We start from the raw sequence: 26,912 nt of genomic DNA, 5'->3' as shown, positions 1-26,912 counted from the left end.
TAATCTAAAATAAAAACTAAGCATTTCCTAATTTTTAATAAACTCTTTAAAATGCTTTGTAATTCCAGTTACTTAGACAGTAGAATAGCCAGAAAAATAGCCAATATTCTGTTAGGTTTTTTTTTTTTTTACATGTTAAGACTACATCTAGTGTCTCACTGTGTGTGTGTGTGTGTGTGTGTGTGTGTGTGTGTGTGTGTGTGTGTGTGTGTGCATGTGTGCTCAGAAGCCAGCCTAGCCTGTAATAATGTAGATGCTGAGTTACAGTCTCTAGTCCTCATGATTGTGTAGCAAGTTCATTGAACCTTTGAGAAATCTCTCCAGCACAACTATACCATTTCTTTTAGAACTAGCATCTCCTCATCTGTCAATTTCCTTCTAGGGATTGATTCTGAAACTGAAAACTAAATTGGCTGAGATTCTCAAGTCAATAGGCAAACTCCTATTTGTGGCCAATGGCTTCAGGAAGTCTAGAATTCAAATTATACTCTTCTATTCTGAGATTTAGATAAAACTTGACATTACATATATAAATATGAATTATATGTACATGTTTTCCATATAATATGTATACATTGGACCTAATGAAAGCATAATCTACATTTGGATACATTTAACTCATTACCAAACAGGAATGGAGAATTTTGATTGATAACATTAACTTTGGCAAATGGTCACTGTATAGTTTATACCTCATAATTATTAAGCAGCCAAACTATTAAAAAGGTAAAGGTTAAGGAGCTCTTCTGTAGGAATAGAGAGGATGCATTTATAGGACGGAGACAGAAGTAAAGTGGAGAGAGCCTGTGATTGGTTATTTGCAAACGTTATTTGTTCTATTACATTGGAAAGTCTGGTTAAATAAATACTGGATACTTCTCATACATTGGGTTTGCATTCTGATTTTTTTAAGTATAGAACACACACACACACACACACACACACACACACACACACACACACACATATATATATGGAATAACTAAACATTTGCTTGTTCATTTATGAGGCCTACCTGGCTTAGTCTCCTTAGGAATTCATCAGGCATAAATCTCAATCTAAATTTACTTCATTGTCTCCTAATCTTCAATATAAAATTTGTGCCCAATACTGATACTTACTGAACTTAGTAACCCCCAGACATAACTATGACAGTTAAACAAAATGCATCAGAGTACATAAAAATATTCAAAGGGAAGAAGAAAAAGCAGAAATATCATTTGGGCTTAAAATTACAGGTGTCTGAAATGTTATCTCCTGAAAGGAAGGCAGGCACACAGTTTGCAGAACTCCAAGCCCGTGGTCATATGATGATGTTCAAGTCAAAACTAAGAAATAAGAAAAAGGGAGAAAGACATGGCCTGGCAAACAGTCCATGTTCCACACCTCAACACAGATGATGCCCATACAATGTGGAAGAAGAAACTGTTTTTGTTTAACCAAATGTCAAATTTTCTCTGAAAAAAAAATCTGTGAGAGATTTACATGGATTCTTCAGATAGACGAATTGAACATTGAATTTATCTAAGGGAAACAAGGTATGGTGGGGGTGAGGTAAAGGGGGAGACAGGGACAATCTTCAGTCTATGAGAATTTCTTCTGAATTTCCCTTGGGAATACACAATGAAAAAATGCCTAAATCTGACATACAAATGTAAGTAGATCCTTGTAAATTAAAGTTTTTAATTCTTATTTGATTAGATTGATAGTGTATGTAAAAATTAGACTGACACCAACTTAATATAATATATCCTAACTACTTGGCTCATGGTTCACAGAAGAGCAATCTTCAATTTAAAAGGTTGTTTGCCTATTTATAAGGTGTTAGACAGGAAATTTTCACTATCTTATGTCTTATTAAACAACTCTTCAAATCTTGTTTATACCTATGGCTTGTGATTTCAACAAAATATAGTTTCTCTTTCTTTTCTCTTTTGTCATTTCTTCTGCCTTATATGAGACAAAAAACACCAGCAAGTCACTCATCCATACTTAGCTCTTTAAGCTCACATTCTATCTACATCTACTTTCTTATTAGGTGCTTGATCCGAATTCTTATTTTTATTTTTTCTAAATTCTATGTGTGTTGACATACACATCCAATAATACTACTGCATATTAGATGTTCACTGTACAGAAAACATAATTCTCTATAGCATCAGGGAAATGTTAAATATCATAGAAAAGGCAGCATTAATTAAATAAAGGCACCCTAGAAAACTTTTCTTCCTCTGTTAATGTTTGGTCTGACTTGTTCTCAAAGGACATCCTCAGAATCTGGAGATGAATGGTATTGTAGTTTCCATTGTTAAATAGCTCATTCATTTTCTACTTCTCTGAGAACAAGGTAAGGATCTAATAGCAGAGTCACCAGCCCTGATCATGTATGTAATTTGAATTATGCTGCAGGCTGGGTATAAGGAACTTAACATGTTAGCTCATCATGCCACATTTCAACAAGCTGATTGAGTCTGAAATAAGATTCTAAAAGTAGAAATACCCCTTTCAAAGAGAGCTAGCCCTTTTTATCATTGCCTGCATGAAGCTGAAGACTTTGAAAGCTACAACAGAGAATGTGTCAAGAGACCAAAACAGGCATCACTTTTCTCAGCCAGAAATCTACACTCTCACCTCAAAACTTATTTCTCTGATTTTATTTTGTTTTAATTCCAGTTTGTATTATGTAAAAATTCATATTTGTAGCCATTAAAGTCAAAAATGTGGTGATATTATCTAATCAGACCTATGCATTTTAAAGAGAACATTTTTATTTTAGAAAAAAATTAAGCTTTTATTAAAATGATATCAAGGTCCCCAAGGCAAATGTGTAAGAATTTGCAAAGACAAAACATTTCCATTAGTTCTGGGTGAACAGCAAGTGTTTGACACATATGCAGTGGAGAACAAATCTCAACATGGCCTAAAGGGGGCCTCATCAAAAGTTATTCATCACTTTATTAATGTGAAGTCCAAGGGGATCTCTGATGGCTCTGGAAGAGTTTGTCTTTGGCAAACTAATTGGCTGGAGAAAATTAGAATGCTCATCACATGGATATCTACTGAGCAACTAACAACTATCACTTAAAAACACATGGATATCTATTTCCAAACATGTGGAGTTCCAAAAAGAGCATCTTTCCAGTTGAGACACTATGGTAGCATCCATCATCACTATCAGCATCATTTCGTTAGTATGTTAGCAATGTGTCACCTGTCCTCACTCAGAAAAGTACTATGATATCTCCATTTTAGAAGTGAGAAAATTGGGACTTGAAGAGATTCTTCCAAAGATGCATAGATCATTAATGAAAAAAGGCAAGTCTTGATCTCAGCTATGTGGCTCCAGGCCCCTCCTTATATTAAATTGCCTCTCCCTATTGACATTCTAACAAAGGTCAACATTAATATAGAAAAAAATAAGACAAAATTACTATGATATGTTGATACTTTCCTGTGATATTTTCATTAACAGAATAATATTAAAATATTTCTGGAAACAGTGGTTACCAAAACTTTGAATGGCCATGGTCTCTGTATATCTGAAGAAATGAAAGAATAAAAGTATCTATAGGTAACAATGACCTGCCACTTTAGTATGTGACAGCCATATTTTGAAAATCTATTTCTTTGCAAATAATGTGCAAAAGATTTGATACTATAGGACAGTATGCAAAGAAAAGGAAAAACAGGCATTCACATTTCAGTAAATTATATGTTTGTACAAACCTCTTAGAGTACCTATCAATATTTACTGATGCTTGGCCCAGCAATCCCACTTGTAGAGATTTACCCAAGAGAGTAGATGTAAACAAAGACTAATTTTTAAAAAAAAAAACACATTTTCTTACCTTTTGTAGTAGTAAAAGAGTGAAAAATTACCAACTTACATCAGTAGGGTATAATAGTTTAAAAAACAGAATATTATAAAATACTGTATCTTCTCAAATGTTGTATGATATGATCATTTAAAAGAATAAATAAGACTTTAATATTCTTCCATGAACTATTTCCTGTCTTAGTTATTTTCGTATTGCTATAACAAAAATGTCTGATAAAAGCAATGTACAAAACGGAGGTTTTATATTCCATTCCTGCAGCGAAGGCATGAAGTGTGAGGCACCTGATTGCATTGTGTCCACAGTCCGCAGACAGAAAGAGATGAATGATGGTGCTCAGCTCACTTTCTCCTTTTATTTGATCTGGGACTCCAACCTGTGGAATGGTGCTGCCTACTGTCAGAATAGATATCCTCTCCTCAATTAATACAGTCTTAAAATTTCACCACAGACAAGTTTATCTCCTAGGTGACTCTAGATCCTGTCAAATTACATTGATAATCAATGTGAACCATCCATAATCCCTTAGAGAATTTATAATATTTGAAAAAATATGTGGAAGAGTGTGTTCATGATTGAGTCGAAAAGAAGTAGGAATAATGAAAATTACAGTCAGTATGTATTACAAATTTACAGAGTATCTCTAGAAGAATATGCAGGAAAAATTGATAATTCATACTGCCTTTAAGAAATGGCTTGTGTGGCTATGATCAAAGTCAGAAGGGAGAATTCTGACTGCCAATGTCTTTTATTCCACTATGTCTTTAAGTATTTAAAAGTAAAACCAATTTGATTTAAAAGGAAAAGTTTGGCTATCATCATTTTGTATAAAACGGGAAACTTTCAGGTGCCATGCTCACAGACAGATCAATAAAGCATCATTATGCATGGGATTTTACTTTGTGATTTCCCAGTCCACTAAAGCTCTAAGATAAGTGGCTATCAATGATGGGAATGAACTAAAGACAGTTTTAGAATTTCCTTCCAGAAAAAAAAAAAGACTTAAGAGTAAAGAATCAGCCTCCAGGAGAGCATGTGAAAAGCATTTCAGAGTTAAACAGATGAGTGGAATAAAATATTTCATGACTCTCAGGTAGATCACGTCACAGGATAAAATCACATATTCTGATACTACTCTATGGGAAAGAGGGAGACAGGGTGGAAGGGAAAAGAAAGGCAGTATGGAGGAAGTAATAGGAGGGGGGAAAGACAAATATCTAACATAACAAAATGCACCCTGCTAAGCTATGCTTAAATTAAGTAAAAACTACTCAAAACACTGTTGACTTTACCAAAACTATAAATGGAGTAGGCTTCAAGAATGAAGGCAGGGAGCAAAGACAAAAGACCAGGAAGATAATAAAGAAGCTGATACAACAACAGGAGGAACTCTCTAGAAAACCTAAGTAGTTTGCAGAGTCAGGATGTGAAAGAATGAATCCTTATGACAAGGCCCACATATCTCTGACAGTGTATGTCTCCTGCTGGTGTCATGTGCATGGTAAAGCAGACAAGCTCAGAAAAGTTCCCCAGTGGTACCTGGGTATTTCAACATCCATATTTTTTATAGACCTCTAGTTATGTCTAAGAAAAATATGGGACTATTACAGAAAAATTATTATGACTTCAAAGTCAAAGTAATTAGCGAGAGAGATTGGGGTTTCTACATCTGCCTAAGTAATCAAACACAAGCTCAAAGTTCTCATCGGCCACCGCATAGGGCAGCCAAACTGAGTGGAGGTTCAGGTTGAGAAAACAAAAGGCAAAATAAAATCTGTCAATATATATTCACTAGATTTATTTATACTATGGTGTCTAGCATTCATTCATTCACCAGACTTGAACCTGTAGAATGATTAAGTAGGGTGAGGGCTATACCATAATCACTTAAGGTAAAGGCCAGCAAATCACATTCCATACTTTCATCCCAGCAAACATTCCAATCAATGAGAATACCTTACCTGTTTTTAGGATGGGTTGCCTCAGGGATTGTGGACCACCTCATGCAACTGGAACCATGGCCATAGGCAATTTCCTCCAGAATTCTCAGAAAGCAGCCCTGATTTTGTTAACTGACTCCCAGGTCAGCCTGGAGTTCAGTCCCCCACGATGACTGCCAACTCTGTTGTTCTTTTGCATTTTTAAAATAAGTTCTACATTGCAGCCTTCTTTATCAAATAGCTTCAAACACATTCTTGGCAGATGAATCAAATCTAGAGTTGACTTCAATTTAACCAAAGGTCTTGTTGTGTACACTCTGATATGTTAGGTGACAATAACAAATGAGGAATCTATGATGAGCTTCCCTAGAAGGATTTGGAAGGCAGAGGCAGTAAGATTTAGAATAAGTGATGATAAAAAAAATCAGGGATACCCAAAGGAGAGAGACAGTGTTGACAAAAGAATATGAGTAGAAACTCATTGCTTCTTCCTCATAAGAAACTCCCACCATGGAGCATGATATGGTCACTGATGGGAAGGCCAAAGGAAGCTGGCCAGAAGAAACCTCTCTGCCTCAAGATTACCTTTATCTGCCTCTATTTTCATATTTTCTCTCCTTTAAGAACAAAAATCCCCTGAAAAAATATCATTTTCCCAGAACCTCTTGCAGCAGATAAACAGGAAATACATGGCAGATGGAATCTAGTATTTTCCCGGAGTAACTTTTCAGAGAACCAGCATCCTATAAAAGGGATATTTGAAATGTTTCTGAATGTGTAGTCAAACTTTACTCATTCAATTCACTATGTCTCCTGTATGGGAAAATCATCAAAGATTCATTCAAAACTTGAATGGAGACACTGGGCTGTCCATTGAGATGGCAGCAGGAGACAGCTGAGGCTTAGGAGAAAAGCCTCCTCCCTCCCAATCCTAGGCCGCAAGGTGATGAGATTTTCTATACAATGAATTCTAGTTGACAATCAGGTAAGAAGCAGCAAGAACACACATTCCTATTAAAGAAACAACTTCAAACGTCAAATGAGACTAAGCTGTAAACCCTGACATGGAATCAACAAGAAGAGAGGATTAGACATTCTAATCAGTTGTACATGATTTTTCTCCAAATTTAGATGCATGGTGTTCTCAAGTTCTTCCATCCGTGTGCCAACAATACCACAGATGGATTAGAGAAGATAAGCCATATAAACAAAATGCCTTTGAGTTCTTTTTTATCCCTTAAACATCTATACTTATTACAGACTTGTGCATAATGCATCATTTTGGTTCCAATTTCAGCCATAACAATAATTCAAAACTAAACGCTACTTCAGGAAAATGTATCACATTTACTTTGTGACTCTGTATTACTCTGGGTGTATGTCTGCATATTCTCAACACTAAAGATCCTAGTTGGTTTAAAGAAACTCTTTTCTTTTTTTAAACAACTATGGTTCAACCGTTAGACAGTATACTACTATTATTATGGGCTCTGTGAGGTTAACTGTCAGCATTTTCTTTCTTTCTTTCTTTCTTTCTTTCTTTCTTTCTTTCTTTCTTTCTTTCTTTCTTTCTTTCTTTCTTCCTTTCTTTCTTTCTTTCTTTCTTTCTTTTTGGTTTTTCAAGACAGGGTTTCTCTGTGTAGCTTTGCACCTTTCCTGGAACTTGCTTTGTAGATCAGGCTGGCCTCAAACTCACAGAGATCCACCTGCCTCTGCCTCCCAAGGGCTGGGTTTAAAGGTATGCGCCACCACCGCCCGGCGAACTGTCAGCATTTTAAATGATTAGCATGAGAACTGAAAAGTAAGACCTCAAATCAATTGTGACCCACCCAGTTATTAACTGAAGACCAATTATACTCTTGATGTTGTGATCAAAGTAGGTGGAGAACACACCCATGCTGCAATTTTTTTCCTCTCAATGCCATTTTCCATGTTCTGAATAGAAAACATTCTACCAGGCTTTCCCAGGGAAGATAATTCTGGTATTTATCTCTAGTACCATCCAGGACTGGTCATATGGAATATATGAAATTGGCTAGACCAACAGATGGGGCTCAAACAGAAAACCACCTGTTGACATCTTGATCTGATAGCCTCCAGTTCTTTCCAAATGAGTCTCAGAAGCCAGTACACTCTTGATATATGAGTTTCTACCCTCACCCTCATGTTCAGTTTCTGTCTTTTTTCCCCTGTAAGTCAGTGCAAAAGGAAAGGGAAAAAAAAATCTTCTCATAGCAATGCTATAATTTTTAAAGAAGTCAGATTCAAGTGATGACAAATAGGATTCCAATATATGAAATGTCCAGAAAGGACAGATTTGCAGAAAAGATGTCCATCAGTAGTTGTCTGGGGCTAAGGAGAGAAGCAGGGATTAAATGCAGATGGACAAGTGAGAAATCTGGTAGGTGACGACAATGTTCATAATGTGATGTCTGTACAACTTTAGAGACTCAATTAATGTGACTGAGTTGTAGGCTTAGGATCACTGACTTTAGGGGATGAAAATTATAGACCTAAATGATGTTTAAAACACTACAAATTTCTAAAACTACAGGCTATGAAGACAAAGAATGCTTTAATTAGGCTTTTAGCCATCTAAATATCATGAGGAATTTCTGCCTAATTAGAAATATTTTAGCACAGCAAAATAGGACATTACTTAAAATAAGTGAAAGTAATGCCAAGATATGCATATATGCATAAAACTTTCTATGAAGTATTTGTTTATATATATTACATATTATATATGTATATATATTCTTGCTTTTCCTTAAGTTATAAAGAACATGTCCCCTAAAATGTGTAGCACTATGCTTTATTAATATGTCATCCTGATACTATAGCTAAAAAGGAAGGCTGATCCAGCATCTGCAGAATTCATGTACAATGGAATTAGCAAGTCAGTGAAAGATACAAGTTAGACAGTTTGCTCTCCTTTCTTTGCTTTCATTCCTCCAGGAAGACTCTAGAAAAGGCCAGAAGCCAGATACCACCATGACTTCTGTGTGCTAGGATGTTCAAATGATTGAATTGCTCTTCCTGCATGAAGTCCAAAGACTTCATTTCCCATTTCCTTTACATACAGAATGGAGTCATATCTGGTGAAGACAAGTGTACAGAAGTGATGAAGGCTACTTTCAGGCAAGGCAATGTAGCATATTGCTTAACCACCCAAGATTTCTCCTCGATGTGGATACAGAACTGAAGATCTCCAAGGGGGTTGGGGCATCTCATGGAAGAATTCTGCTCTCTTGAATTACGTCTTTGAACGGAGTGGTCTGGGAGAGCCATTCAACTGGCACTAGACTTCTTCTAAATCAGAAAGAAATTCTTCCTTTGTTTTGAGTCATTGAAATTTTAGGATGACTTGTTGTATCAGGGAGTATTAATTAGCCTAGCTGATATAAGACATAAGAGCCCTCAATGAACATTATCCCCTTTTCTCTTTTAATCCTTATGACCTATCCTTTCCATTTCCATCTTTCTTTTGTCTTCCTTTTCCCTTCCTGCTTATCTACAGTTGATGTTCACTTTTAAGACAGAGGAAGAAAGATAATGAAGTTTTTCAGCATGTATGTTCTTAGGATCTTTCAAGAGCTGGGACGCTTGAATGAGCAATGGGGAAAATGGTGAATTGTACTCCTCCTTTAGAGGAGCCATGGTGAGTCTGTTTGGTTAAATGTAGCATCCTCTCCAAAAACAGGCTTTTGCCCACCACTCTCAAATTTCCCACAGTGATAAAGGCCAGGGAAGAAATGTCAGAGTTGGCAGCCACCTCTGGGTCATGAACTTTGCATTTGTCATCTACGGTTTTGGGTAGTGAAGAAGTGCATGCTGGTTGCTCTAAAGTTTTTTTTGTTCACCCCAGGGGTTAGCTCCTGGAGATAATAAGTACATTACCATTTCAATTCACTTTCAAGTGACTTCAGGATCCACAGTCCTTTCCTCCTTTTCCGCATATTGAACAAATGCAAGGAAAGAAGAAAAGGGCGGATCTCCCCATTCAGAGACAACACCCCTAGCCACACAGAGTCCTTGCAAGGACTACCACCCCAACCCTCCAACTCGTTATGCCTGTTACTCCCCTTAAAACTTGTCAAAAAATAAAACAATCCAAACAAAAAACAGCTCATAAAACAGTAAACAAAATAAAGTCAGTTTTTCTTTGCTTTTTTAAAGAACAAAATGAAACTTGAGGAAAAACTTACTGGAGTTACAGTTTATCCTGATACAGTCTAGATGGGGAAAAATAAATGAAAGATGAAATTGCATCCTTCAAGGTAACAGCTGCAGACATCCAAAAACAATCAGTCCACCCTTCCGGGGACAGACACACGCAAGAAATGTGGCCATTTTATATATATACATATACAATATGTACAAGATTAAGGGTGGGTGTATATGTACAGTATATTAATTAGTAAAGTTGGATACATATATATATACACACACACACATATATATATACACATATGTATAGAGATATATACTGGTATACATATATATCCACAATAGACATCAAGACTTTCTTTTTTTGTTGTTGGTTTAAAAAAAAAAAAACCTGTTCATTTGTATAATATATTACACAGTTGGATTTTGAAATGCTAATTGATTAAACTTAAGAGAATTAGAAAAAATTTCCCACCAAATACAGATTATGTCCCCCTCAAATTTATGTCCTTAAAAATGATCGTTGAGAGCATTAACAAGAATTTTGAATTAGTGTTCCAAGTATAATCACCATTCTGACACATTGTATCATTTTTTTTAAAAAAAAATATGCCCTTGAAGTTTCACAGAGTAGTATTTAACCCTTTCTCTTTTCCTAACCCAACTCCCTCCACCCTCATATTAGGTTGGGCCCGGAATACTATAGAAATTTGTATAGGCACACTTGCCATCACCCTTAGACATAAGGAAAGGGTTAATACCACCTGGTCGTTTCCTGTCATAAAATGGCCACTTGCAAACAGCTAACCGCACCAACACCCATCACAGATTTTAGAGAGGTGGGGTCAATCAGGTGTAGGGTACAAAAAAACCCTAGGATGTTATTACAATTGGTTGGCTTTCCTGATTGTGATTGGTTCAAAGGCTCCCGGACCAACCCACTCACGAAGCCTATCTCTGTCTTCCTGCCCAAATGCCCAGACTGAATGAAGTGTCTACAGCATTCAGGGAGAAGGCAGGGCAGGCACGTGTGGAGGAGGCCATGGGTACCTTTGACATCCTGCCTGTTTTACCCTGTGATTCTGCATCACAACAAGAGAAAAATCCTTTGGTCTGGGTTTTATCTCTTAAGTAGGAAACATGGGAGAGAATTGTCCAATCGCTTGCAGACAACCACACTAGGTATTCTGTGCCAGAGGTCTGAGTAGCTGTTGCTTTATTCACCACTGTCTGGCAGTCATGGGCACCCACAATGGGAATTCCCGAGTAGAGTCCGTGAGTAGGAAAGTGAGCAGCAATGGCTGGCGTAAGTCTTGCTAAGTGTTACCAAACTGCCCAGCTGAACCTAGGGGTTGGTTCATGATGGTGAAAATTCCAATCAGTATTTATATAAAGCAGGATATCTAGAGGTCAAAGTCAGTGATGAGAAAAGAAAGCAAGCTACCGGAAAATATACCAGTATATAAACTGTGCTCTTCTGCTGCTCGAGGTTCACCTACTCGTTTTCAGAGGACTAGTACAGCATAATGCCACCATTTGGATTCCCCTAAAGCCAGCTATTTTAAATGAACAAGTGAAATAGGAACTAGTGGCACCCAGCCCAGTAGAAGAGAACTATGCTCAATCCAGTTAGGAGCAACTCATAAAACCCAGTCATCCTGAAGATGGAGGCAGGCAGCTTTTTGTTGTTGCTGTTCCCCAGAAGAACATCTCTTGAGAAAAATCTGGGTTTGGTTTCGTGCGGTTAGGTTTGTCATGTGTCGTCAACCGCAACAGAAAAGTGGGAGCAAACAGCCCTGGAGCAATTGGTACGATCACCAGACAGAGGAGGCCATGCCCCTAGGAAGGCTGAGGAGGCAGGGCAGGCAGGAAGGAGGGGTGGGACTTGAGCTATTGGTTGAACCTAACCTCACCCAAAGCTGGAGAAATGCCTCTTCTCGACTTACCAAAGGAGGGGAAATGGATATGGGAAGACATGCTTAGGAGAAAGAAAAAGGAGTGGACCTAAAGCCACCAACCCATGGACTGCAAACAAGAGAGTTTTTCTCTTCGGTTGTGTGAAGCTGAGGATTTTATCATTAGTCAGAAGTTTGGTACAAGGAGAGGTATTTCAGTTGGGTTAATCTTCCTGGGTGTGCAAATAGGCCCATGAAGTCTAAATTGTACCTTTAAATCAGTGTGAGAACTGGGGACTTTCAGGGAAGGCAGACAATATGTTTAAGTGAAGGCACATTGAGTTATTTTATTTTACCTAAACAATAAGTAAGTGCTATATGGGGGAAAATATCTTCCCTAACATCTTCTTTTCAAGCTATAAGGCTACAGTCTTGTTGGTGAGGGTATGCATTTTTTTCTTAATGAGAAATGAGCCAGGGAAATTGATTTGGGGAAGGTCATGTCCTTTACATCTATCTTCTGCAGTAGCCAGAGTGCTTTCTCTGAATGAAAAAAGTCTGCTCGAGTGCATGTGGGTATGTGTGCATAAGTGTGCTATCTGTTTTGTTTAGTTCCTTTGCCTTGTTTCAGTGAAGTGGGAGAAATGACTACTTTGCATACTGGTGAGCTTTGCACTGAGTCTGGAAGCCATGAATGCTTCTGAAAGCTGTGCATTTTCAGTTATGCAAAAGCAGTATTCAGGATGTCTAGAGAAAGGATATCTGGAGAATGTCAATGTGATTAACTGGATGCCTATCACTGCCCTTAGAGTCTTGAGCATGGATGAAGGGCTCCCAGCACCGCTGAGCACATCTACATCTTCATCCCTATCAGTGGCTTCACTGTGATGCGGCACAATTAAAACTGAGCATGAAGGCAAAGAGAGATCCCCTATGTGGATGTTTCAAAGGTGACTGTCATGAATGTTGCCATTAAGGCAATTCCATCACTGAGCCATAAGGCAGATCTGTGGAGCCAACAGACAACACCATAATGACCTAGCGGTTTAGAGACAGGGGTTCTAATGTCAGCTCTGCTACTAACTTCCTACAGAAGCTTCATGTCTATAAAAGTAAACATAAAAAAAAACACTTTGCTAAATTATCTCTTTAAACTGTTACTAGATTAAAATAAAACACAGTCTTTGAAATCTTTAAATGTACTTTGATGGCAAAATACTGTCATTTCCTCTTTTAATGCAAAAGGAAAAAATGTTGGTTGATCAATCACCAGCTTTGTAGCTTTTCATATCATGCTGCCTAGTGTCCAGTACCTTATATGCCTTCTATGGCCACATATGCCAGTCTTTAGAAAAGAAAACCTTAGGAAAACGCTAGCCGCATTGGCATGTAGAAGCCAGGTTACATCAGAAAAAATAGATACTAGGTTTGTCTCATAGGCACTCATATGTGTTAGCAATTTGAATGAATTTGAATATCTTTAGTGTACTCCGTAAAGGGGGAACAACTTATACAAGCACCCAAGAGGGTAACCTGAGCAACAGAGAACTCCAGGCTAGCTTTGGTAACAGAGTGAGGCCTTCCCTGATTTGGGGGGGGGGGGGATACAGTAAGAGAACAAAGTTAGTTTGGGAGAGGCAAACTGTTCTTGGAGATAATTTTCTTTGTATCAAGGTAGAGGAAAATACTTGGGAAAGAGAGTGAAAAAAAACCTTTGGACAAATCCTAAATATGAAGCCTGTATACAGCATAAAGATTAATGTTTGGTTTCCTATGTCAGGCTTGAAAGTTAGATAATCCAAAATCATAGTTGTGATGGACCATGCCCCGTGGGCAGAAGCAAATAACTCTCCCTTTTTAGAGGAGAACAGTGTTCTAATGCCACTGAAACTCTTTAGGGCAGGTCATCTCAGCACAGTAGGAGTTAGATGGTGAGCTAACAAATGCTGAAAGACAGGAGCTATCCTTTTAGAAGGCTTGGGTCCCAGGTGTGCCTGCAGTTTAAAATAGAAAAGGTATGAATGGCGTGTTTCTGGGAATACATTTAGGATCTATGACTAACTCAGTGTGTGCATGTGTGTGTATGTGTGCGTGTGCGTGTGCGTGTGCGTGTGTGTGTGTGTGTGTGTGTGTGTGTGTGTGTATGTATGTGTGCGTGCGCACGCACGGTGTCTGAAATGGGAAGTGGGGCTTTCATCTCATTTCCTCATTGCTCATCTTTTATCCCTTTCTCTAACTGCAGTTTTCCTTGTAAGCTAATGCCTACTGAAGTTGCCTTTCTAGCCTTTACACAGCAGCATTTAATGAAGAAAAAAAAGCTGTCTGGTGAAAGGCACACATCCACCCTCTGCGATGCCTTGTTTTGTTTTCCTGAGGGCAAGCTAGGTAGAGTCTGGTGTTCAGTTTTATCTTTTGTGTTATGCTTTTGGGTTGGTCTTTGTTCTCTCTGCTGTTTTTCCAGGGAAGTCATGGTACCTGGTTGTTGGATTTAGGTAGTGTAACATGCTTAGGTTGGTCTAGTTAAGGTGGGGAGGGTGCTGTGGGAGGGCAGGTGGGAGGGACAGAGGTATGCCAGTCCCTGCAGGCTTCTCAGTACTCTCTGTTCTCAAGGCTGTTTGCTATGCGGGCCGCAGGCTTTGGGCCTTTGAAGGGTTGAATACCATCTTTTGATTTACCATGGTGGATGATGGGGAGGATTGAAAACTTAAGAATACAGATATACACACACAATAAAAGATCCAGCAATAGAAGAAAAATAAAATCCCGAAAAAAAAATCAAATACATACACATACACAAACAAAAGAAAACCAAGAGACACACTAAAATCAAAGAGCAAGTGAAATTAGACAGGGAAAAAGCACACTGTGTCATAAATGCTAGAAACCAGAGGTAAAATAAGAACACAGAACTAAATGAGCCACTACTCAAAACAGTCCCGTGTCTTCAAGGTTTGTATATTTTGGAATTAGTACCAGTTGATCTGATAGTAGAGAAGAGTGGTGTGGATTCAAACCCCATCTTTCAGCCAGGCTAGCTAGGGTTTTCTCTGGTCTTAAATCGGGTACATTTGTCTGTGGCTCTAATACATCGTTATGAAAGAGCTTGATATTCAAATATGGTCTACAAGCCCACATGAGTCCATGAGCTTAGAAGTACAGACTCAGCTAAATCAATAATTCTGACATCACTGAGTATTTGGTTTTCTGCTGAGTGCAGAAACAGAAGTATTTGTTTCCTTTCAAAGCCAAGAGGATTCCCTTCTCCACACAAAATAATTAGGAGCCAGTGAAAAGAGTCAACAGTGGGAAAGAATGTGAGGCCAGAAGGAGAAGGATTTTTCAAGTACCCATTATAGGCAACTGCTGAGGAAAAAACACACCTTGGCCCAATAAAGCTACGAACATGAAGTTATTATCATGTTTTTTCAAATCTAGGGTGATTGATACATAAGACATGGAGAAAATCGGGTAACCGGTGGACATTGGGAGGCAACCATCTTTACATAAAAAGGGCTGCTGGCAAGTGATTCAGAACACCAGGGAAGCAAACAAGTGTGTGTACATACCAGGAGGCTCTGAACTTAGAAAGACTGTTTCCAATGGGATTAAAGGGACAATGTAACCTGATGTCCTCCTAGGAATAAACTTAAGATCTCAGAGACATCCGGGCTGCCAGAACCAACCACAGGAATAGTTGCTATGGAACTAGAAACAACACGCTGGGTAGCTTTCTCCCACCTGACCTCTCATTTTGCCTCCTCTCCTCCCTGCCCTGGTCCTCAGCCTTGACTGTTTTGAGTGGTGACCAAGGAGTTGGACTTAATGGGAGCATGATTGATTGATCAAAAGATGGACCAAAGTAGCGTGTTTTACACAAAGCTAAACAATTCCAAAAAATCAAGAAAGGAAACTTAGAAAACGAATAATCCAGTAAAGAAATCACCACTGTCAGAGACCAAAAGTTGACATCAAACCCTCATGCAGAAACAGGGAACAGGTATTTGTTGCTGTTGGTTTTTAATCCATGGTCTATTAAACAATAGGTGAGCAGCTAACTTTCAAGAAACAAAGAATTCAATGAAAATCAGAAAAGGGAAGACAAGCCCAAACAGAATGACAGAGGGTCCTTCATACGATACCTAAGTTAACCATGAGCTTGACACGCCCACCATCCAACTCTAGACGTAGTGTATCTGCAGAGTCCCTGGATGTCGTGGCCACCAGCAGCCCATAGGCTCGCTGTGACATGAAGCGGAAGGACACATCTTCTGCTTCCGTATGCATAACCATGGGCATGATGACCTTCATGTACATACTGCCATCATAGCTCAGGATGGATGCCTCTGTCAAGAAAGAGAATAGAGATTGTTAGCACAAGGAACTAATGTTTGAAAAGCCCTTTTCCTTATAGGCTGAGTAGTGCTGGCACCAAGCTGGTAATGAGGTGGCCTGTGTTTGATAGAACTCTATTGCTATTGCCTTTTGACTATGTGACCTGGAGCAGGTCACTTAAACTCTAGGTCAGTGGATCTCAACCTGTGGGTCACAGCCCTTTGGAAGCCACATATCAGATACTCTGCATAGCATATATTTACATTATGATCCAGAACAGTAGAAAAATTATGGTTATGAAGTAGCAGCAAAATACTTTTTTGATTGGGAGTCACCACAACACGAGGAACTGTATTAAAGGGTTGCAGCATTAGGAAGTTTGAGAACCACTGTTCTAGGTCTTCATTCACTCTTATTCTTTAAATTGTTTTTCATTAATTGTTTCTTATACAGTAGTAGTTGGCCAACACAAAATGGACTCCATATTTTCTCATGCAACTTTTGTGTCTTTTTTTGGGACTTTTTAAATCATATTCTATGATGTATCTAATGCTTGCCCTAGGACACTCAGAGACCTGTGAAGGGTATAGAATTGAACACTAGTTATGAAAGTATTTTGGAAAGGTAAAAATGCCCTACAAAATGTAGTAATTATAATTCTATGTGTTTTAGAGAAATGAATGGTGCAAAGTGAACAACTTGATATCTGTGTCTTATGGGAAATAGGGAAAGAAAGTTTATAGCCATCATGTCAAATAAACATAAGTCACAGAGAGATTTCTGTAGGAGGACTACAGAGTGGACAAAGCTTATACCCACTACATGTCATGGTAAGAGGTACTATGACCATGCAGTGAGTAATGGGAACTGGTACTAGAATACAACAGCAGAGTGCTGATGGTGACCTTGACAATTTCATTTTATTTGTATTCAAAGAAAGCTTGTATAGGGAACGAAGTGAGCCCACTTTCACATGATGCATTCTTCAGCCCAATCACTTAATTTAGAAAACCTGAACTCCCACCCACCCATACCATCAAATACCATAGTTAACGTTGTAATATGTGTCTAATTTTTTCTACTTTCAAATAAAAATTCCTCAGTGTGAGACAATGACATCTCAAAGTCACACTAGCTTGAGGCATTATGTTAGATACCATGTGTATGGCTTTTTTTTTTGCAATACCATGATGATCATCCATTGACAATATCTACAGGAAGAAGAATAAAGAGAATACTTTCACTCCTATGAAGCTAGCCTATCTCTAAACTCAGTATCACACACTGAATATGCTCTACATTAAACATTTACGGTTATCAAATAGTTGTTACTTATATGTCCTGTGGTGAATACACAGCTGAAAGAGAAACTCTATGCTAAAGAGAGAACCAACAGGTACAAATAACTATGTGAAAATATAAAATGGGCAAATGACAAAACATATACCTGGTAGTAACATTTAGAAGAGTAGGAATTTGGGCTGCAGGCAACTAAGGCAGGCAAAGTGGTATCTGAACAGGTCTTGTGGGGGGTTATAATGAAAGAAGTGATAGCATCAGCTCTTACACAATAAATAAATAACCTCTCTATAAGCACAAAGGAAAGGAAGAAAAGAATTATAAGGTAATAATGAATCGTTCTATTTAGAGCAGTCAGCTTTCTGTATCTACAGGTTTTTATATCTGTGGATTCAAGCAACCATGAATAGAAAATGTTTGAAAAAAGTCATCTGTGCCAAACAGACACGACTATATAGAATTGCTTTCTTGACATTATCTCTCCAACAACAAATCATAACAACTATTTACATAGCACTTACAGTACATTAGACATTGGAAGCAATCTAGAAATTATTTAAACTGTGTAGGAGTTCATGTGAGGGTTATATTCAAATACTGCATCCTTTTATATTGCTTGAGAAACCAGAGTTGGTATCCTCAGAGATCTAGGACCAATGAACCACTAATACCAAAGAAGGGCTTCTCTTACTTGCTGTTAAAGGTAGCTTGAGTCTGTAATAAAATCAGTAGACTTTGGACCTGGGAATTTAGTAAATAGTTGAGAACTTAAGATGAATTTTGGATTCATTAATTAGCGTGTTGTGTACACCAAGCACCTTCTAGATGTGGGCTTAATAGCAACAGAAACAGATGAAAACTCTCATTGTTAAGTATGTAAAGAACTGGAATAGAGAAAGATAAGATGTAGGTAGACCACAAGAAAGATTTTGGAATTGTCACAACCCTACCTTTACATAATAGACTGAAGATCTACTGAAGGTAATGTAAAGGCACCCACTCAAATTATAGAAAGCAACAGCACTCAGGTAGAAAACATACCACCTAAAGCTATATGTTGTAAATTAAAAATTCTAAAGGAATCATAGAGAAAAGTGTGTCAGCTACAAGAACCATCATAAAAGAAGGCACATGATAGTCTGTTAGGCAGGAATCATAATCTAAGTCTGCACATGCCCCAGGTATGAAAGGAAACATTTTATCTCCTAGAAAGGCAAAAATCAGAAGATCAAAAATGATATCTAAATTTACTGAGAATTTGGTGTTTGGGGGTGCTTTCTAAGACTGTGTATCCATTAAGATGCCACTTAATCCTTGAGGAGACCATGAGAAAGATATTGTTATATTTTATATGGATACTGGATCACACAACAAATACATAGCAGAGCTAGAGACTGAATGTAGCTTGTATAATTCTTGGGACTGTGTGTTTAACCAGATGCCAAACTGCAAAAAAATAAGCTAGAAACACATCACCTTTCTAGGCATCCAAGCATAGCTATGATGCTTCATGATACAATGTGGCATTCTCTGTGTGTGTGTGTGAGTGTGTATACTTATGCTATTATTTACACCCACATATTATTCAGAAATGTCCAATTTACACAAGTAAATATAGTATATGTATTCTAAATAATTCATTGTTAAAATAAATATGCAGTGGTGTGTGTGTGTGTAATTAGGAACCTCATTAATCATCACTGTGCCCCATTTATACATATCCACACAAATGTAGACTCCTCTTCAAGAGATATTAGGACATTAAGTGAGCCATGAAATGAGTGGCTTTAATGTATTCAACTTAAATATATTTAAAAATCAATGGCTGTTCTTTTTCCTCTGAATAAGTGTATGGCCAGATCATAAATTTAAATGTAAACACGTTCTCTGTCAATATTAATAACACCAGAGAATAAATATCACATGACCATGGAGTAAAACAGTTCCTGGTTTGAAATAAGGTGTGGGTCTCAGTCTGTATCTCTTTTTGAGGTGCTGCATGTTCTATTACTAACACGGTTTTCAAGGTGTGGGTGTTTATCAGTTAGATAGTTTAATTCAGAAGTCAACTGAAACAAAATCTGTTGTATGAGTTCTTATAAATTTGCTTAAACAATTTTAAGTACAAAGATGGCCAGGACTAGAATCCTAATATTTTGGGGGTGAGTATGAATCTATAAAAAGTGACTCAATCTATAAATACGTCATATAGATTATTGAAGATAGAGAGATTAAACCATGAACGGACTGCATTTTGGTACTTAAATGCTACCTGTGATGGTATTTTGATCCCCAAATCCTCAGGAGATACACCTCTGTGAGTATGGTTCCACATGGCTTTAACTGAGAAGGAAAGACCCACCTTGACCATGTTTAGAATTATGCCATGGACTGAGCTGATTCTGGAGTGAGCTGAAAGGAGCAAGTCAGCTGAGCAACAGCAGTCACCTCTCTTTGCTTTCTGAATGTAGAGAAAATGCAAGCAGGCCCCTCATGCTCCTAATACCCTGTGTCTTAACCATGATGTACTCTACCTTCTCAAACTGTGTACCAAATAAGCCCTTCCTCTGTAACTTGCTCTTTTCTGGGTCAGGAATTATCACAGTGATAAGAGAAACAATTAGCATAGTCTCCTTCTCTTTTATTCTTTTTCAATTCTTTATTCCATCCTTTCATCTTCTTTGAATATAATCTAGTATATTCTTACCGTAATTCCTTTAGTAATTTAAACTATGCTTTCTGGGCTACCTTTTTAGTGATTGCTTGGGGCCCTATGGTGTATATCTTAATTTACAAGATTTCTATCTCATCTCTATACTAATTAAATTTCAGTAAACTATAAAAGTTTGTTTTGTATTCTGACGAACAACTCCACTCTACCTCTGAGATAAATTCCCTGACCAAGATATAGAAACATTACTACTAAATGACTCTTACCATGTCCCATTTTCTGCTATGATTCAAGTTTCACATGTGTGTATGCATAAGTGCTTGTGTGTGTAATATATATATATTTATATATTTATTAGACACCATAATAATACATTGTCATAATAAGTACCTTACAAAAAATGTAAGTCATTCTAGAATGCTAAGAGAAAGGAGGAAAGCTCAAATATGTTCATTGGGCTTTCTTTAAATTAAGCTTATTATTTACTGTGTCTCTATTCATTTCTTCATTTCTCTCTGTAGATTGAAATTACCATCTGCTGTCATTTCTCCTTTCAAATATAGCTTCATTCACTTGGCTTTTATTGTCAAATATATGGCAATTCTATGTGCTATAGCCACAACTACACAATTTTAAAGATATTGCTTTATGCACTTAACTTTTTAAATCAATAAGAGAAAAAATGTGTAATTACAGAATCTTGTCTTATTAGATAAACAACCATTATTACTAGAGTTCTTTTTTCCCACCTAAATTCAAATTAATACATATTTTCACTTTCTTTCAGCCTCAACAAATTGTTAGTTGTTATTGCAAGGGAAATGCACTAGGGATGCATTTTATTTACAGTTTTGCTCATTTATGGATATTTGTATCACTTTCATTTTCCAGACAACATTGCTACATGTTATCAGTAGTTATTTCCCATAGGATATGTTGGATAACATCCCACTGCCTTTGACCTCCATTGTCCCTGAAGAGATGTCAGCTGCTAATCACATTGTGGTATTTGTATGTATGTATGTATGTATGTATATATGAATATATGTATGTATAGATATATGTATGTATGTGTGTGTATATATATAATGAGCATTTTTGCTTCTATTTCCCCCCATTTCTGTTTTCCAGCATTCTTACTATATTTACTTTAATTCTGAACATTAGAGAGAAATAGAAATTTATTTTTATATTTATCCTTCTTAGAGTTCACTGAGTTTCTTGGATATATATATATATATATATATATATATATATATATATATATATATATATATATATGTGTGTGTGTGTGTGTGTGTGTGTGTGTGTGTGTAATTTTCTTTTGGGGAAAGTCTATAGGCACAATTTCAACATCTTTTCCCCCTTTCTATCTTCCTTACTTAATTTTCCTATTATACATATGTAGGAACACTTAAAGATGTCTCACAAAAAGATATAGTTACCCATATTCTTTTTTGCTGTTTACAGGCCCAGACTGTATTGATCTGCCTTTAAATTGATTCTTCTCTTATCAGTTGAAATCTACTTTTGAGTCCATCTAGTAAATTTATTTAGGTACTGTACTGGCCAACTTCAAAATTACCTTTTAGAGATAATTATTATGCATGATTTTATCCTTTATTGATATGCCGTATTTCAGAGGTTCTTAGCATTTTCCATTTGTGAGCCCCCTTTGCTTAAGAAATTTTTATGTGAACATAGGTATATAAGTGTATAAAATAGGTATACAAATAAAGTATTACTGATAATAAATCAAAAAGAAATTTATCTTAATATAATTCTCTGGTATACATATATTTTTACCATTTATTAAATTCAAAAAAATTTGCATATTAATAAAATAGATGTGTTTATTTTTACATAAAATTATATTCCTGCTTGAGTATCTGATACTGTAAGATGTAGAACATTTTTAACATTTTTGAGTCAATAAATATTTTGACTTCATAATCAGCAATGATGTGAAGAGTGCTTTGTATGAACAAATAATACAAAATAATATAAATGATATAAATGTAGTTCAATCAAGGCCATTTCAGAAACCGTTGCAAATTCTGTCCTAATTCCAAGCTCCAAATTTTTTAATGATTTTTTTTTCAAAAATCAAGTCCTTAGCTCAAACAGCAATTTTTTTAAAAACAAATTAAGCACTCTAACACAATATAATCCAAATATATATTAATTTGATATTTGTATGTTGAGGAATGGTAGCAGGAAAGTATTTGTTTTCTATAATTATAGTTATTTTCTTAAGAGCAGAGGACACCCTGTGTAGAGTAAAACACATTTCAGTTCATAAAAAGCAATTGTTTTCCATCTGAGCTGAGCTATTCTCAACGGCATTTCTGGGAGTTGCATAGCACAAAGACATCCATGGTGAAGTATGCATACTGTGTGTTCAGAACCAAGGCTGCAGTGAACTTCCATGATATGACGTAGACAAGTGATTCCAGAATCATCCCAGATTTGTTGTATCTTCCATTTTTAATTAATGTTTGGTCAGTGCACATTCATAAACATTTTACTGTTTCCACATTTGCCCAACATTGTATTGAGTTACATGAAGCTTAATGGAGTCGTGATTCACAATTTTAAGAAGTTGTGTTCTATTTAATGAGTCACTATTGTCTTAGATTTTGAACACATTTCTAACATTGCCATTGTAGTTTCATTGGTAAGATCCAAAAATACATATCCCTGATGGATATCCTGTCACCTACATGTATTTCTGTGTATAGATCTCATTGTGCTATTTCTTTGCATATTGGGTAATATATTATTATAAATCTAGATACTGGCCTCACAACCATCAAAGTCATTCTTGTTTACTTAGAGACTTGGATGAGTGAATTCTAGGTTCTATTTTCCTAGTAGTGTGCTGTGATATCACTGCTCAGACATTTCCCCATTTTGCTGTTTGGCTTGCCTCCCTAGGTGTTACTCCCAGATCAATATAAGCCACTTGCTGGTCAAATATAGACTTAAGCCTCGTTAGTGAATTTGATTTTTACCCTTTTGTCTATCGGATATGTGTGACTTAGAGACTGCTTTCAGGGAGTCTATGATTTTGTCTCACATTTAGCCAGAAACTTGTAGTGGGTAGCCATTACAGCTTGGATCTGGAAGTTCCAACCCCCATTGAGACTTTGGCAACTGTCACACCTATGAGGCGGGCCAGGGGAGGTGCCTGGAGACCCAGAGCTGGATGGGCCAGCGCTCTCTCTGTGCGCTCTCTCTGTTCTGGGACCCTGAGCCATGGAGGTGGACCCAGCAGAGCTCCAGAGAACACTGCTGGATTGTGATACACCTTTCCCAGACCCTGAGACCTACCTGTCACTTAATTTGTGAGTTACACCATTAAATAAATATCCTTTTAACTACATGGAGTGGCCATAATAATTTCACCAATAGAGACTAGTATCTTGGCAACAGTTTCTGTCACTAATAGGACTGTACCTCGGGAAAAAGCACAGTTCTCAGTCTCTCAGACCATAAAGGATGAATGTGGTTTTATTTTTAAGGCTGATCTCCAAGGGGTATGCCCCGAGTAAGAGCAGTTTATTGCTTGGCCAAAAAGATCATTCTTAAATGCTGTGAGCCAATAGGATATCTTGAGAATGCATTCAGTTCTACCCATATCCTGGTCCAGTTACCCTGGATTGGGTGTAAAATAGTGCTAATGTGCACAGTTGTCCAGATATACAAGAAAGAGTATGATCACAACAGTCCTTCATAGCTTTTTATCCATCAGATTTTATAGTGAACTTCTGGGTGGTTTGTCACTTTGCTCATGGCCTCTGGTCCTACAGAGCTATCTGCTGACTGTGAACTGCTCACCACCAAAGATATATACTGTTTTTTTGTTTGTTTGTTTTTTGTTTTTCAAGACAGGGTTTCTCTGTGTAGCTTTGCGCCTTTCCTGGAGCTCACTTTGGAGACCAGGCTGGCCTCGAACTCACAGAGATCCGCCAGCCTCTGCCTCCCAAGTGCTGGGATTAAAGGCGTGCGCCACCACCGCCCAGCTCAAAGATATATACTGTTTTACAAATATCTTATCCATGAGTATTTCTAAGCTCTGTCCCAGATATTCATTCCCTTTCCATCTTCACATGGCATGGAATCAAAGTTCTCTCTACTATATCCCAGCTGCTTATAGAAGTAACAGCCTAATTATCTCTGAATGTTTCTCTTACAGGAGTAGGATCTGGAAAGACAGTAGGGCGGTGGTTCTCAACCTGTTGGTCAAGATCTTCATGGGGTTACATATCAGACACCCTACATATTGGATAGTTACATTATGATTCATAATAGTAGAAAAATTAGAGTTATGAAGTAGCAATGAAATAATTTTATGGTTGGGGGTCACCACAACATGAGGACTGTATTAAGGGGTCACAGCACTAGGAAGGTTGAGAACCTCTGTAGTAGATGCTGGTCTTCCAAGATTTCCCTTCTTACAAGGAACATCTTTCTCATGATTAAGCTGGAGCAAGGTCAACTTTAGCCCTAATAGTATTATTGGCTTTCCAGAACTGAGATAACATATTCTTCTGTTAAGAGTAGGGCCTGGTAGATGTAGCCCCATCTTCTTGGTTGTGACTACACAGAATGCTGTTTTTACAACAAAGAATCTGGGGAAAGTTAAAGGGTTCCAATGGTGTATCACTTCTGGGATAAAACTACAGTGTTGGGAAATGACAGATAAAGGAGCCATTGTCCTGTTTGCTCAGTAGAGTCACCTGGAGTAAAGCTTCTATAACAAGCAGCAGAGTGTGATGCAGATGCAAGCAAACTGTGGGTTGCACATCATGACTCTTGTTCCTGAGAATGAGTGTATCTTTTTCTCTGTGTGTATATGTGTATCTGCACATATGCAGCTGATTTGCACATGTGTGTATGCATGTGAAGGCTAGATGTTGGCATCACATGTCTTCCTCTATTACTTTCCACTTTATTTTCTAGAGAAAAGTTATCTCACTTAACTTGGAGCTCACTGGTGAGTCTAGACTGGCTGTCCAGTGAGCTCCATGAAGCTTCCTGTCTCTGTCTTCTTCCATCTCCCATAGTGTTGTCTGTGGTTATAGAAAAGTACTGCCATGCCCAACTTTTATATGATTGCTAGAGATTTTAACTGAGGTCCTCATGCATCCATGTCAAGCACTTTACCAGTTGATCTCCTAGTAGATCTCTCAATAAAAATATTCATTTGATATCTTACCTCATAACAGTCTTTGGAGAGTTTAAGAATTTATATTTAAACTTTCAGAGCTTTACATGTCTTGCAACCTCCCAAACAAAGTCACCCTAGTTTAGGCTATTATAAATGTTTCCTATGTTTTTCTACAGAAAATTTTTCTTATTTTCATTTGTCATGGTAAATCCATTTTTGTTTCTCAATTGGTATAAATAATATTAGCAGCAAGTTTTATCTTATTTTCATATTATTTTGCTTTTATCTGATTATTATGTCCTTCAATCTCAATGATAAATAGCTTTGGTTCTCACTCTGTTTTTCTAGCCAGAAGGACATACTATATACCCCATGGTCAGAACTCCCTTTCTCCCAAGTAAAGATAAAAGAGGCTAGCACAGGAATACTGAGCAATGTGATAGAAGTTAAAATGTGTTCTCTGCAATCCTTGTGATAAATATTCTGGAATGAAAATGGTTTTGTGAGGTTTTTTTCTGCATAAAGTCTGAAGTCCCTGAAAGTGAGAGGAACTCTCCATAGCATGTGCTAAACTAATGTGAGGATCATGAGTTCTTTAATTTTTTTAAAAATTTTCTGTCACTTTTAAAATATTTTTTTAATCAGAGAGAAGAGATATAGACTCAGGTAAGAAAACAAATATAAACCTTCCAAATCAGACCACTAAGATGTAATCACACCACCAAGAGGTAATCACACCACCAAGAGGTAACCACCTTTAACAGTAGAGTGACTTACTCCAGGTGTTTTTCCAAGTATATAAATATATAAAAGGACAAACTGAAGCTTGTTTAAAGATGGAAATGTGTATATGCTATTTTAATTAAAGTGAACTTTAATCTTCCTGAGGTTAACACAATTTTAAAAATTTGAATTTTTAAATGATATATTTTAAGAGATGTTATTTCCCAAGAGAACACTCTAAACTTTACAAAAGGTATTATTAAAAATGTGGGAAGATTGATGACATTGTTTAACTCAGCTTCCAATTAGAGGCAATGAAAGGAGAGAATAATATTCTCTTAAGTTTCCTCTTTCTCCTCTGAATGTTGGTTGTGATATTGTTATTTTTAGCACATATTTTGAATGAAACAGGGTGACACAAACTCTGCACCTCCCCAAGGGCAGTCTATTTTGGTGACTGGCCCGTTCTGTCTTCACAGAATGTTCTAAATGGTGAATGTGCACACTCAAGACCCAGGTGAATGGTGTCAGTTGATTAATGTGGAAAACAGACAAGGTAACCTTTAGGAAATGCCTGCTTTCCTCTGGGGTCTGGAGTATAACTAACTGAATCAGTCAAGCAAGCATTGTGCATCTTTATGACCTAACTTCCATAAAAACTCTGAAGTCCAGGCGTGCATCTCTGGATGTCAGCACTTTGCATAGGTTCTGTTTCCACATACCGTTCCACAAACCATTGTCCATGGTCATACAATAGAGATGCAGAAATCAGACAGACATACTCTTTATGACCCAAATATGAAAAAATGTTTGGTAACTTGTCATTCTCCATGTGTCTTTCCCACTGCTGACTTTTCACTTCACTTTTGCAGT

At 37.2% G+C, this 26,912-nt stretch overlaps 1 protein-coding gene across 15 annotated transcripts in view; it reads right to left on the bottom strand.

Moving 5' to 3' along the window:
* Window positions 1–26,912, bottom strand: part of Nrxn3 (neurexin 3) — a 1,618,850-nt gene that overhangs the window by 980,801 nt on the left and 611,137 nt on the right. For 10 of the 15 annotated variants that reach the window (XR_013044430.1, XR_013044432.1, XM_076551152.1 and 7 more), the window contains exons 9-10: window positions 15,981–16,184; window positions 9,985–10,011 (exon numbers count right to left, since the gene is read on the bottom strand). Coding sequence is in view for 12 of the 15 variants with exons in the window: in XM_076551152.1 (XP_076407267.1) it covers window positions 9,985–10,011; window positions 15,981–16,184 (231 nt within the window). In the remaining 3 variants the exon portion in view is untranslated. The remainder of the gene's footprint in view (window positions 1–9,984; window positions 10,012–15,980; window positions 16,185–26,912) is intronic. The other 5 variants (XR_013044431.1, XM_076551159.1, XM_076551157.1 and 2 more) reach the window with 1 other exon arrangement.

The sequence above is a fragment of the Peromyscus maniculatus genome, chromosome 14 (genome assembly GCF_049852395.1).
Source record: "Peromyscus maniculatus bairdii isolate BWxNUB_F1_BW_parent chromosome 14, HU_Pman_BW_mat_3.1, whole genome shotgun sequence".
Lineage (NCBI taxonomy): Eukaryota > Metazoa > Chordata > Mammalia > Rodentia > Cricetidae > Peromyscus > Peromyscus maniculatus.
This window is presented reverse-complemented; position numbering and strand designations above follow the sequence as displayed.